The 14,324-nt window shown below is 29.3% G+C and overlaps 2 protein-coding genes across 3 annotated transcripts in view; one reads left to right on the forward strand and one right to left on the reverse strand.

The window, feature by feature from the left end:
* The window catches only part of LOC111049340, a 39,704-nt gene extending 31,774 nt beyond the window's left edge, over positions 1-7,930 (forward strand). For both annotated transcript variants that reach the window (XM_039436553.1, XM_039436554.1), the window contains exons 8-9: positions 6,225-6,412; positions 7,070-7,930. In XM_039436553.1, the coding sequence (XP_039292487.1) occupies positions 6,225-6,412; positions 7,070-7,298 (417 nt within the window). In that variant the 3' untranslated portion in view covers positions 7,299-7,930. The remainder of the gene's footprint in view (positions 1-6,224; positions 6,413-7,069) is intronic.
* A 1,256-nt stretch (positions 7,931-9,186) lies between these two features.
* The window catches only part of LOC111049339 (syntenin-1), a 34,107-nt gene continuing 28,969 nt past the window's right edge, over positions 9,187-14,324 (reverse strand). Inside the window, exon 7 of the mRNA XM_039436558.1 lies at positions 9,187-12,675. Within this exon, the coding sequence (XP_039292492.1) occupies positions 12,621-12,675 (55 nt within the window). The 3' untranslated portion in view covers positions 9,187-12,620. The remainder of the gene's footprint in view (positions 12,676-14,324) is intronic.

Consider the following 14,324-nt stretch of genomic DNA (forward strand, 5'->3'; position numbering starts at 1 on the left):
TTTGTAGCATTTAACGTATTTGGACAAGTATATCAATACACGCATCTTCCATTTGGACTCAATATCAGCTCATCTGAATTCATAAAATGTTTGTATAAAATACTAGGAGAAGATGTTTGTCAATTCATTATCGCCTATGTCGACGACTTAGCTATTTGTAGTAAAACACTTGAGGAACATATTCAAAGACTTGATCTCTTATTTAAAAGATTGAAAGAAGGTAATTTAACGTTAAAGTTGGCTAAATCTAAGTTAATTGCAGATAAAATAAAATATTTAGGATATGTAATAAGTAAGGAAGGAATCGAACCGGATCAAGACAAGTTAAGAGTAATTAAAGATTTTCCAGAACCCAGTAATTTAAAACAACTTCAATCTTTTCTTGGATTTTGTAATTATTATAGAAAATTTCAAAAGAACTATTCGTACTTAACAGCTGAATTTAAGCATCTATTGAATAAAAATAAAAAATTTATTTGGACTGATAAGGAAAGAAAAGTATTTAATGAAATAAAAGAAAAATTCATTGATTGTGTAATGCTCAGACATCCTGATTACAATAGAGAATTTATTATGAGTACTGACTGTAGCGATATAGGTATAGGTGTGGAATTATTCCAAGAGAATAATGAGAAGGAACATGAAGTGATAGCTTATGCTAGCAGGAGTTTAAATAAGAGTGAATTAAATTATTCTATTTGTGAAAAGGAGTGTTTATCAGTATTGTTTGGTTTGCAAAAATTTCAGAATTACTTTGGAGATCGTAAAATAATAGTAAGAACAGACCATAAAGCATTAACCTTTATGAAAAAATGTAAAGTAGGACACAGTAGAATGGGCAGATGGATTTTAGCATTGCAAAATTATAATATTGAATGGGAATATATCCCAGGTAAAGAAAACATTGTAGCTGATATAATTTCAAGAACCGACTTTGAGGGAAATTTAGAGGTACGTAATTCAAATGAATATAAAGTTTTTAATATTATTAAAAGTGATAAGCCCATGAATGAAATAATTAAGAAAATAAAAAATACACAGTATACTGATCCATGGATAAATAAGATAAAAGATAAAGTAGAAATGGGTAACGTTCAAATTTGTAAATACTTCACTGTCCATGAAGACTTATTGTTCTGTAGAAAAACTACTAAAAATAATTATTGGAAATTGTGTGTGCCTTCTGCACTTTATGAAGATTTAATTATGGAAACACATTATAGACAAGGTCATGTAGGTATTTCTAAAGTTTGTAGATTTTTGCAAGAAACATTTTATATTAAAGATTGCTATAAAATGGTAACGAAAACTATTAAGTATTGTAAGTATTGTCAGTTGGTAAAAACTTCAAATGAGAAAAAGTTACTCGATATGCACACTATCATTTCTGAGAAAAAGAATAGCAAAATATTTATAGATGTATATGGTGAATTACCAGGAGGTCGATATAAATGGATGTGTATAATATTAGATGGGTTCACAAAGCATGTAAAATTATATCCGTTAGTAAGAGCAAATAGTAAGACTTTAATTAAAAAAGTAGAAGAATACATAAAAGAATTTGGTAAATTTGAATACATCATCAGTGACAACGGTACCTGTTTTCAAAGTAGAATATGGAAGTCAGAAATGGAGCGTCTGGGAATCAAACCTTACTACATTTCTATGTACCATCCTCAAGCTAATCTGAGTGAGCGGCCGTTAAAGGAAGTAAACAGGATCTTACGCACCTATGTTCCAAAGGAGAAGCATAATACTTGGTACAAACATCTTGATAAGGCAGAATACATCATTAACTGTAACTTTCATGAAACAACAGGACAGATTCCAGTAGAGATGATGATGAATAAAAAATTAGGTCATTTAGTTTTCAAAAGTATTAGATTTCCTCCTGATAATAAATTTGAACTAGAACCCGAAGAACTTAGAAATAGAAGAGTATTAATTAATATAAAAAATAAAGGAGTAATCAGAAGATTTAAACAGAATATGAGAAATAAAAATCCATGTAAAATCAATGTAGGTGATCAAGTCTTGATAAAAAATTACATTCTATCTAACAAATTGAAGAAAATATCTGCGAAACTGTGTGCAAAATATAAGGGACCGTATGTTGTAGTAAAAGATTTAAGAAAGGGTTGTTATGAACTTGAAGAAATAAAAACTGGAAAAATTTTGAAAGTAAATAAGTTTATGATGAAGCGTTTTTACCATAAAGATGATTAATTTTTCTAAACTTACGTGATCAATGGCTTGAGAATCATTCTAAAATAAAAAATATGCAATTGAATACTATAACACTTTGTTAAATCAACTGTAGAAAATGAAACTTTGTTTAAAATAATGTAATTCAAACAAATTTTATTGAGTCATGAAATCTATTGTATTGGTACTGTTGTTTAGTATTCTTGTTGGTATGTATTAGTATTAGTAATTATTGATTTATAATTGTATTTTGTTTGAGTAAGAAATCCTGACCTTGAAGTCTTAAGGGATGCTCATAAATTTTGTGTAATGTAATTTGTGCTTATGAATGACCATGTAGCTTGTGTTGGTAATACAATGATTTAAATGACTTGATGAAACGTATTTTGAAAGTTTTGGAAAATTTATAAGTAATATTTAAATTTCATTGTGTTTAAATTCCTACTTTTATAGTAAATTCATAAACAAATGATTGACATTAATGATTAATAAAATAATGAATGTTCAAATTAATTGAAAATAAATTGCTGAAAACCATTGAAACGATTTAAATAAAGGAATAAATAATATAATATTGTTGTTAATTGATATATTTATTCTATATTCACTTGTATTCAGTAATAATAATGTGTACGTACTTGAAATAATAATATTGTTTAATTAAAATTGATTCATATGCTATTGATCACTAATATCCTATCTAAATATTTAGTATAACTCTTCTGTCAATATTTTATTTTATGATTTACTTGAAATTTGTGGATAAATTCATGAACTTACAATATTCATGATTCATTTTGTTTGAAATATGACTGACGATTTATCAACTTAACTATATTTTTGAGTAATAGTCAATTCTAAAACTTATCTTTTAAAAATATATATATATTTTTTATTCTTATTAAAAATTTAAATAGTAATTTTTTATTCTTAAATGCTCATACATTCTTGACGTGAAAGTGACTACTAGTGCATCGAATAACACTGCAACGTATAATACAAATGTGAATGATATCTTCGAATCTTCAATATTCTACGACAACGAAATTGCTGAAAATAAAATGGTAGTGGTATGGAACTTCGTCGCAGAACTTCAAGCTGAGATGTGGCCTAACTCCATTCCACAGCGTAAAGATGTCATTCCACATAGAGGGTGTTCCAGAAATTATAGTCACAAGAACTTCAAGATTTTGCATTGCAAGAAACCTTTACCTAAAATTTACCTTACCTTAAAAAAGCTATTCCTTTCTAGATATTGGCAACAGTGAATCCTTTCTAGCAACTCACTCCGTTCCTTAAGTTAATCCTTTCAAAATTTTCCACTTGCACATAATGCAACTACAACTACAAATAAAAGTGCTATCTAAACGAGTATGGACATGTAAAAGTGAGAAGTAAAAGAAATGAGTGATTAAAAAATAACGAGATGTATCTACGAATGTGCCTGCAAATGAACTTTCATCTTCGTCTAAATCCAAAAATGTTCCAGTTGTAAAAAATTGATCTTCGAGATTCGCATAAAACCAAGTTTAATGGATTTTTGTAACATCTTCATCTAAATCCAAGTCTAATGGATTTTTGTAAACAATGTTCCTGCTTTACAAAATGTCAAATTGATCTTCAAAACTCGTAATAACTATCGAATAAAATAGTTATTTCTACAAGAACTTCTATCAAATGAACTTTCTCATCGATGCTGTAAAAAAAAAAAAAAAAAAAAAAAAAAATCATGACTGAAATCTACAATATCTTCAAGTTATTCACAATATATCTACAAGTTATTACTGCATAAGATGTGTCTGAAATCTGTATGCTGATATATTATCTTCGAGAATAAAAAAGAAGAAAAAATCACTCCTAAAAAATTTTAGAAGCACTAAGAAAAATGAAACGAGATGTTTGCGATGTCTACAATTTGTGACTATAATTCTTCAATGATGACTGATGACTACAATTCCATGGTACTTCAAGAACGAGTTGGTCTACAAGAACTTCTAGAGTTCTATACTGCTACCATCTTCGCATTCATTGGAATAAAAACATTCTTCATCATCATTGATCATCACATAAAACATTTCATCGCAAAAAACATTCATCGACGTAAATATATTGAAAGTGTCTTCATATATTGAACTATTCTTCGTAAATAGACTATAATTGAGTATGAGTATTTGAGAATGTTTTTTATAACATGAATATATCCACTATACATCATTGATTTATTCTATATTTGTTTTGTATTCTAATAATCTATATTCATTTATTATTAACTTATGGAATTTTATTCTTACAGTTTGACATTTGTTTGTATCTATAAGGTATTCATTTTGATGAAAATTTTGACAATATACATTCTAGATTGTTATGCATAAAAATGTAACGGAAATAATTTTGTAATTTTCTTATATGAATTAATAATCATTTGAATATTTTTTGACATACTTAAATTTTGCTATGAGAATTTAATGCAATTGCTTTATATAAAAAAAAATAATTATTTCAGTATATTCGATGTAATAATCTTGATTTAGAATTTCTATACTTTGTGTAATTACACTTATAAAAAAAAAAATCAATTTTAAATTTTTTCAAAATTGAAAATAAATTTTTTTTTATTGTTGAAGGCGGGCATTTGTAATGTTAGAAAAAATAATGAAAAATGTCACATTAAATATTATCAAGTTAACTTGAGAGAGAATTAATTTTGTAGTTCAAACTTGTCAATCTCGTACCGCCAAAACAAAATTTTAAACTTGCCGCCTTTTAATGTCAATAAATCAGGTTGAATAAATGAACTCGTTTGAATTGTAACAATAGTTTATTTAATTTTTTATAAAGTTTTGACAGTGTACAAATTAAATAACCAGATTATAACTTAAAATTTAACTTTTATTTGGTTGATACATTGAATTATATAACTCAGATTTCAGTAGCATTGAGATTTAATTGCTCCAGGTAAAGGAAGTTTATAATATATCCTGTTTGTTTCCGTACCTTTTTTCACCTGAGATTCCACGAGTTAGAACAAAAAATTTGGTTGCTCCACATTTATTGGTAAAATTTTAATTAGTAGCTTATTATTTCATTTATTTGTTCAATTAAACATAAAGTAGAAAATTTGTTTATTAATGTAACTTTTGAAAGTGTCAATTTAAATTTTTTAAGGTGTTTAAAATTAAAAGTGGAATCTTAGGCTAAATTCACGTGAGTAAAAATTAATTAATCTAATCTATTTTGAGAAAATCAGTAAAATTTGTTCATTATTTTAAAAATTAGGTCTTGTCAAAAAGAAAACATATTTCAGAGTATAGGTTTGATAGTAATAAGTTTTTTATTGTGTAACATTCTTTTATTTTGTAAACTTGAAAAGTTTTCAATAAAAGTAATCAGATGCAATGTATTTTATTTATTGCCTACGCATTGTCAACTTAATGAAAATAGTAAATTTGTTAGTTTAGGATCCAGAGTAGAATGATGAATATTTTTATTAGACAAAGAGGCAAAATCCTTCTTGGAAAATAAGAGTATCAAATGATTCTATCTCTGAAGTGGGGTTTCGGTGCCGATACAATAAAAGTAGACACACGAAACGCCCCATAGTCTATTCTCTTTTCAAAAAATTTTTTTTTATTGTATTTAGTCATATTTTTCATAGCTATAAATATTATAATTCAAGATTATGTATACTGTTGCTACTAGACAACTCGCTCCTCTCTCACAGGCATGTGCCCATAAGAGGAGCCTCCAATGAAATGTATTTTTATTTTTTACATGCAAATATAATTGTATTGTTAATCTTTTCTGGAGAATAAAGAATTTCAATTTCAATAAAATAAAATAACAATAGTACACATTACAGTTGTGTATTATATCAGCAGTAGTAACGCGTATAACTATGAAGTAGAATCCTCATATTTTAGAATACTTGTATGAAGTAGAATCGTAACTATTGTTTCGCATTCTGAGGCATCATTTAGTAATACATTAATCACTCTACAAATTCATTTGCTTTATTGCAGGATAGCGGGGATGAAAGTCCAGTCTATGATGTGCCACGATTGCATGGGTCATTGATATTAAGAAAGGAGTCTCTGCAAGACAGTTTAATGCCTACTCATTTCTTGAACAACAGTAACTTGGACCTTCACAAAGCACCAAGCCACACCTTTGAAGAAGATTCTTTGGATGTGAATCCCGCATTGTGGCGGTAAGTGAATAATCTATAATATTATAAACGAAAGAATTTAATAAAAAACAATAAATTAAAATATTTTAAAAGTTTTTAATAAAGGGTACTACAAGTTTTTATATTGTTATTATTAATTTGAACAAAAGTAGCCCATATAAGTGAAGTGATTTTAGAAAAGAATTGACTTATAATCCGGAGCAAAGAAAAGTAGGGATACAGCGGCGGCGAAGTGCCGTGCTAAAGCGGTCAGCGTTCTGTAGTCTTTAGTGAGTGTTACAACTGCTCATGATATGCAAACGTAGTTTCCTCCCTGAAAGCACTGAGTCGACTAAGTCTAATCGACAAATTGGAAACTGCGCTTCTTTCTATGACTCTTCATCACTGTAACTCAAAGGGCGCGAGTTCAAGTTCAAATTCACCATTTTTTGCTTAGAATTTTCAACTCTAATGAAATTTCAAAATAATAATTGTTCTATTTTTTATGTATCATGAACATGAGGAGATTGCATTATACAATACAAAATGTTATCCAGTGCAAAGCACGGGTTACCTGCTAGTCAATAACGAAATTTATAATTTTTCATGGATCATTGTTATCAAATTGATCATTTTCCGGCCCTGAATTCGCTGGATTTTGGAGGGATCTATTCTATATAGAATTGGACGTTTTTTCAGAACAAACGACCTGGACCAGAACTTCACTCCTGATTCCCTGGAATGTGATCAGCACATGTGGTCAGCAGCGAGCGGCGCGGATGCATTCCACATGACGTGGACAACCAACATCGAGGACAGCCACGCCCAGTTGTCCAAGCCATTCCTATCCACGCGCCAAAAGTCTTACGACGATCTACCAATCAAAGGCCAGGATTTGGCCAGTCCGGTAGAGCTTGCAACTAACTGATGGCTTTCAATTTCAAAACGAGAAAAAAATATTTCAAGCCTCAATAATTATTTTATTTTTGTTGATAGTGATAAGTAATATTATTGTCCACTATATGAACTTCAAGAATCAATTTATGACATTTATTGAACTCAGTAGAACAGATCAACTTGAAGTTTTTATATATGATTATTACAACAACAGACTAAAAGTTTTGGTAAATGTACAATAATGGAAAAATTTCAAGTTGTGATATTTCTGAGCTGAGAGCTAGAGTGATAAAACAAAAACATATTACACAATATTACAGTATATACCTGTTATTATACATCGTATTGTTATACTATTGATTACTTTATGGGAAGTCGAAGGAATATAGTAGTTTTCAGAAAACCTATTTTATATTTGTGATGACTACCTATTTGTATTAAATTATTTATATTTATATCTTCAATAACTAATTTTTATGGAATGTATCTTCATGTTTGTTGTTTTTAGACTGTTCTTTGTAAATAGATATTTGCTTCAAGTTACTTGGTTATTCTGAAGACGAAGGAAGCACTATCTTATCATATTTTGTTATTTGTGTAAAACTTATGGATAATAATTATTATTGATTACACAATCAATAAATGTAAACAAAAAACCGGAAATTGTAATTTTACTACAGACCCTAACGCATGTCCTATATCATATATATTTTGTCAATAAATATCTTATCTTATACCTCCTATACTAGGCATAATAAATTTATTTATAAAAGTAAAAGTCATCACAATCTTAATCCATGGACACACCTGTCATGCAGCTTTCCGATCATACGTAGTACGTACATGCTGTAGGCTATGACAGCGAAATAGACAACGGGCTTGGATGCGGCAAGTCTCATCTGTCCGCCATATGACCTGTTCTACCACCACCCCTTTAACCCACACAAAAAGTGTCCAATCGGAACACTGCATGACAAATAATTCCCCGGCTAAGGTCCGCCGCAAAGTAGACCCACGCTAATCCACGAAAAGCAACCCACGCCGTGGGATGTTTTGTAAACCATTGCTAGGCTTCTCTAGACATCACTGTGTAATACATGCAATGAATAATCCACTTGTCAGCTGATTGATTATGAATAATTCTATAGCAATTGTTTACAAAACATCCCACGGCGCGGGTTGCTTTTCGTGGATTAGCGTGGGTCTACTTTGCGGTGGGCCTAAGTCTTGTTCATGTGTGAAGGATGATGATTTATTCGAGTATCGAAGAACCTTCTCAAGATACTTCTCAAGTAATCTCTAGATTTTTCTCGGGTGGACTCAATTGTACCAGTTCTGATAAAAGTCGAAATTGATTTCCATTATAAAAATACATGCTTCATGTTAATAGAATCCTGCATTGAGGTGAATCTTACTATTGAAATGGAATATGTCACACAGATACATGACATGCACTTTAATTGAATATTCATCAACAACAATAAACTAAATTTATTCTGTTATATATATATATATTATATATATATATATATATATATATATAATATATATATATATATTATATATATATATATATATATATAACAGAATAAATATATATATATATATAAAAGCAGGTGAGTAAACAATGAAACTCGGCAATTTTCAAAGATTTATATATAATTGAAATAAATGGATACAATAAACTCAATACAAAAAATAATAATGAATAGGCCTATTATAGGTAGGCATAATACAAAATAATTATAATATCTAAATAATTTAAATAACTATTATAACGATGTGATCAAACTCATTGTATTCAATCAAAAGCCAAAAAATAAAAGTGTCTGTAAAAGTTGAATGCGCAACTGCATGTAAAGAAGAATAAGTCCAAGCATTACATATGCTGCTTGGACAATTTAGTGCAGTGTTGTGAGAAAATACTTCAACATGAGACAAATTACAAATTCGCACTCTACATTTATTTGGAAATTTTTGATTGTTTTCAATTAATTATAACCCTGTATGTGATAAGATCTAAAACTATGATAGGGATAATTAAACTGCTAAGTCTCAACTTGAATACCAGTATATCAACAGTTATTACACATCTTATTGCACAGTGAATTATTATTCGTACAGTCTTTGTGTAAGTTAAAACGTGAATTAGGAAAAATCTAACGAGTCAGTACAATTATAAAAACTAAAAATACCCTTGAGTTTTGAGAAAGTGACAGATTCAACGATTAGGTTTTGTCAGAACTGAAAAAGTTTTTCGAAGAAAACGATTTAATATTTATATTTGAGGCCACAAAATGTTGTGGAACACGTCGTAGGCAATATTACAAATGATTAGACAGTGGTTATGCGTGTGTGTTATGCTGTTAACCAAGCTGCGTGTTGTAACATACAGCGATGCGTTGTAATTTTCACAAGCTCATAATTGGTGGATTGGGCGAGCATGAAAAAGAAAGCGTTACAACACCCTTAAATCTACAGTAACATTTTTAAATCTATTATCAACAGTACTACTTCATTATGTTTTTCTGAATAAATATGGGTACAATCCATTATGTTTGTCCGTTGAACAATTAATTATTGCTATCTGTAAAAATTAATTTGTTCTCGATAATTTAAAAACAGATGAGTATAACTAGAACAGATGACATAAAACTAACAATTTTTGTGCAGAAATATTGTATACTATATTCTTACATCAGTCATCAAACAATTTAATACAAACTGTGTATTCATAACTCTTCAACGGTATTGAATCTAATATTCAGATAGCTATGATCAGTTAATTTGTATTATATAACAGTGTTTTACTAAATATAACAAATCTAACTTTACAAAATAAACTGGAGTATTTGGAGCATGAATCTCTTTTTCCAGTATTGAAGGTAAACGTAACGTAACTATAGAAATTATGAATTCTATCTTGGCAATGATTGTTGAAGGTTAGGAAAAGGATTGAAGATGAATATAGGGAAGAGAATGTAGAAAGAGAATTCAGTTGGAAGAGAATGTAGAAAGAGAATTCAGTTGCCAGAGAATCAAATCTTGAAAAAGTGTCAAAACCGGGTATGAAGACACTATTAATTGTTGGGATGAGCCACTGGAAATAGAACATTCAACTTCTATTATTAATACTAAGCAAGACTATGCAGTAATAATAGGCGTTGAAAAAAATTCAATTTCAATAAAAAAAGTAGACCTTTCGCTCACTATGAGTGAACTAAAGCATGTAAAAAATTGAAGAACAAATTAGAAGGGGGAAGATAAATAGAGAACAGAATATATTATAGTTTACATGTATCTATAGATAACTAGCAACTATAGCTACATATTGCAAGTCAAATTCGTGAAAAAATACATCATTCTAACCATTAAACCATGCTCTTAACACAATTAGAACTACATAGCTTTCCTATTAACAAACAATGCTATAAATTTATCAGAAATATCAACTATGCATTAAAGTTTCTGTTGTATTCATACTATCTTGTACAATCAACTATTATCATACGTGTTATTTACAATTGTTGAGTCGATTCTAGGTATTAACCCTCCTACTCCATTAGTTTACTCAATGCTTTATCCTTTATGAAAAGTATAGTTCTAATATTAGGGTGGTGCTCTTTATGTACGAAAAACTATAATCATCCTAAATTGGTGATCATAAAAACTCAAGTGTAACTGGTTGTCGAATACATAACTTAGGTGCAATCGTCAAATGTGTGATGAAATTTGGCACTTATGATTTTTGACTAGATTAAATTCGGATCTAGATTCTAAACGACACCAAGCAGCACAAGAATTGTTACTTCAGCAATATTTCAAACTATTTCTTACATGTCAATCTTGTGTTGGTGAATATTAACGCTTTTTAGACTTTCTTATCATAATGTTAGAATAACTTGAGTTTTAGTTTTAAAGCATTTGGAGTGTTCCATTTGAAAAGAATTAGTAACTGAATGTAGAAATTTGAGAGAAATTAAGTTTTCGATCCACAAGAAGATTATGTAAAAAATTACTGATAATTTACTTCGCTAAAACGTTGAAAATCATGACGAGTACTATTACTTTGTGGAATTATCAAATTTTCAACTACCACAAATAAAGCATGAGAACCCCAAATTTTTACAAATATCTGGTTAAAGAGTGATGGTATTTCAAAATACATGTGTCAGTCCAAACTATTTAGTATAATACACGAATATTCTGATTTGAGTTCATTTCATTACACAAATAAGGAGATATAATATACTATAGAAATTCAAACTAATTTTAGAAAAATAATAAGAAGTGAAATTTGATTGAATCAATCATTGTTATTATAACTTTTAATATATTAAATATTATATTGCAATATAATATAACTTGATGAAACTAGCTGGAGAAGATAATACAATTTCCTCCATGAAATATGAATATATTTTCTATGTATAAAATATAATATATAAAATACGTGGAATAATATTATATATAATATAGTGTGATATATACTCTAAGAATTGAGAATGAAATAGTTAAAACAGTATATTATATGGAATGCACTTTACTACCACATGGAATGGTATGATATTGTCTAAAACTGCAATCTTCAGGAAAAAGTTTGTCAAGTCGAACAAGATTAATAGAAGTAGACCTTCTGTAATTGGAACATGAATGTTGACTTAGAAAAGCTTTTCAATTAAGAATGGCTAATTGGTTTTCCAAGACAAGAAATACTCGTACAAGGATAGCCTACCCCAGATTCAATAGTTTACACTGCATGTTTTTGACAGGAAAACTTGATAATAATGAATGGATTGTTGAATACATATTGAACTGGGAACGTTCTCAGAAGAGATAGAATTTGGGAAATAAAAGATGACGCTAAGCTTATATTAAAATTAAAAACTTCAAGACTGTAAATCAATAAATTTACAGCATTTAATATTCTAGTTATGACCAATTATTTAAAATTTGTCCAAGAATTCGTTCTTCAACAAAACGTTTCTTTTATTAAGCATTCTCAATAATACGAGTATTAAACATGGTTTGGTGTTCATTGTATGAGTGCAAAGCAAAGTTTCAAAAAATGACAGTGAAATATTAAGCAACAATTATGTACAACTTTGAGGAAGATTCTTGAGAGGATAGCAATCAGAGCTATGCATATGGCATGCTAGTCAACAATAATTTTAAAAGCAATTATCATATTGCTATAAGGTGATTCCTAGATTTAAATAGTATCAGGATCAATTGACATTTTTATTTGATGTGAATTTGAAATATTTCTATCTTATTTCCAAACTCTATTTTGCTACTCTTGTTTGAATCTCTATTCAGAACACTTGACGAATCTCAGCAGCATTCAACTTTCTTATAGCATTGGCACAGAGTGATCCATTTTCGATTTGATCAGATGTGGCGAGATCCTGCAAGGTAACAGCAAACTAAGATAAAGATGCCAATACAAATTTCATAATTAAACTTCAGAGTATAAATAATTTGATTTCCAAATACTGAGACATTGATTCAATTATAAATTATTTGCATCATGCAACTGTCCCTTAGCATGCAACTACAGATTCTGCTCTCCTCTATATAGATCCGTCGTCTAGATTCCACTAATTTCATTTGAACTATTTCATTATCCCTTAACTACAACATAGAACGAGATTTCAGCCAACAAAACATCGAATATACGCTATTTTGTTCTGCATGTTATCAATATTCATTTATATTGTAGTACGGAATTCACATTCGGAAGTCTGGTTATAAATTGGTCAAGATTAGTTGATGAGTTCATTCAAGAACTCAACAAATTCTAAAATGAATTATCAGAGAAGCTTCATAATCCGAAAATTTACACTTGACTGGATGCCCCGAATAAACAGAACATTTGAATAAATCTCCAGAATTCAAAGCAATCAAATTGATGTTCGCACACAGGAAGAAATGTTGCCTTTCAAAGTGCTTTTAAAAAGTTAGGTTTTGGTCAGGTCAGGGCAATATTGGCCGCATTTCCACATCTGAATTTCTGCACAAAGTATGTCTTATTAAGATATAAATTTATTACAGGAAAATCATTAAGAATATCATCCAAGTCTTAGAATATTCAAGGGTCATCTATACGTTTGAGTTTCAAGTCATTCCGTTGTTGAAAAAACTTGTAACAGCCTTATCATCCATCCCACACCACTTTCTTTCATGAAGCGTGACTTATTAATCTGTGCGAAATAGTACGATTTGTAGTCAATTATAAGTTTTAAAACCCACGTTTTCAAGTTTTTATTACATTGAGTAGGCTCTACAACCATAATTTTAAATTTTTCCAGTTTTATTTGAAATTTGGATAATTGTTTCCAATTCTGTAAGATTTACTTATTCATGATATCTATTTTTGATTGAAGATTTGTTAGTTTTTTGAAGTGTAAATTGTTATTTAAATAAGTGATAGTAGCTTGACCTACAATTTAATTTGGACTGTAGTTAAATTTTGAGAAGGGACAGTTTTGGGCATGGGCCTGTTGTGCCTTCTCACATAAGTGTAATACTAGTGACGTAGCCTATTGCAATTAAGTTTGTTTAACGGCAATAAAAATATTCTTATTTCTTATTTCTAATAATAATTGTAAATGACTGAATAAATAAATAACACTTTCAGAAAAAAATCACAATAAGCATAAACGTTTTGGATTGAACGATTTTCACTAAAAAGTGAGAAAACACAAATTTTAGTCGAGGAAAATTAACAATTTGTAAACACAACAGGCTCAAGCATAAACTATCCCTATTCAAATGTGAACAAAAATCCAAAAAAGAATAGGTTATTTATCAAGTTTTGGATTGAACGATTTTTACTCAAAAATCAGAAAGCACACATTCTACTCGACTGTTTTTAAAAAACACAATTCACTTGACTAAATCGTTGAAAACCACTACTATATTATTTTCCTACAGTTACCTTGAAAAGTGGCCATTCCTGCACTGATTACAGAACGCAAAGAATCTCTTTTCCGCTCTAGTGCGGGAAAAGTTTTTTCTGCACTCCAGATTTGCAACATGGCAACACAAAATAGTT

The sequence above is a fragment of the Nilaparvata lugens genome, chromosome 10 (genome assembly GCF_014356525.2).
Source record: "Nilaparvata lugens isolate BPH chromosome 10, ASM1435652v1, whole genome shotgun sequence".
NCBI classification, from domain to species: Eukaryota; Metazoa; Arthropoda; class Insecta; order Hemiptera; family Delphacidae; genus Nilaparvata; species Nilaparvata lugens.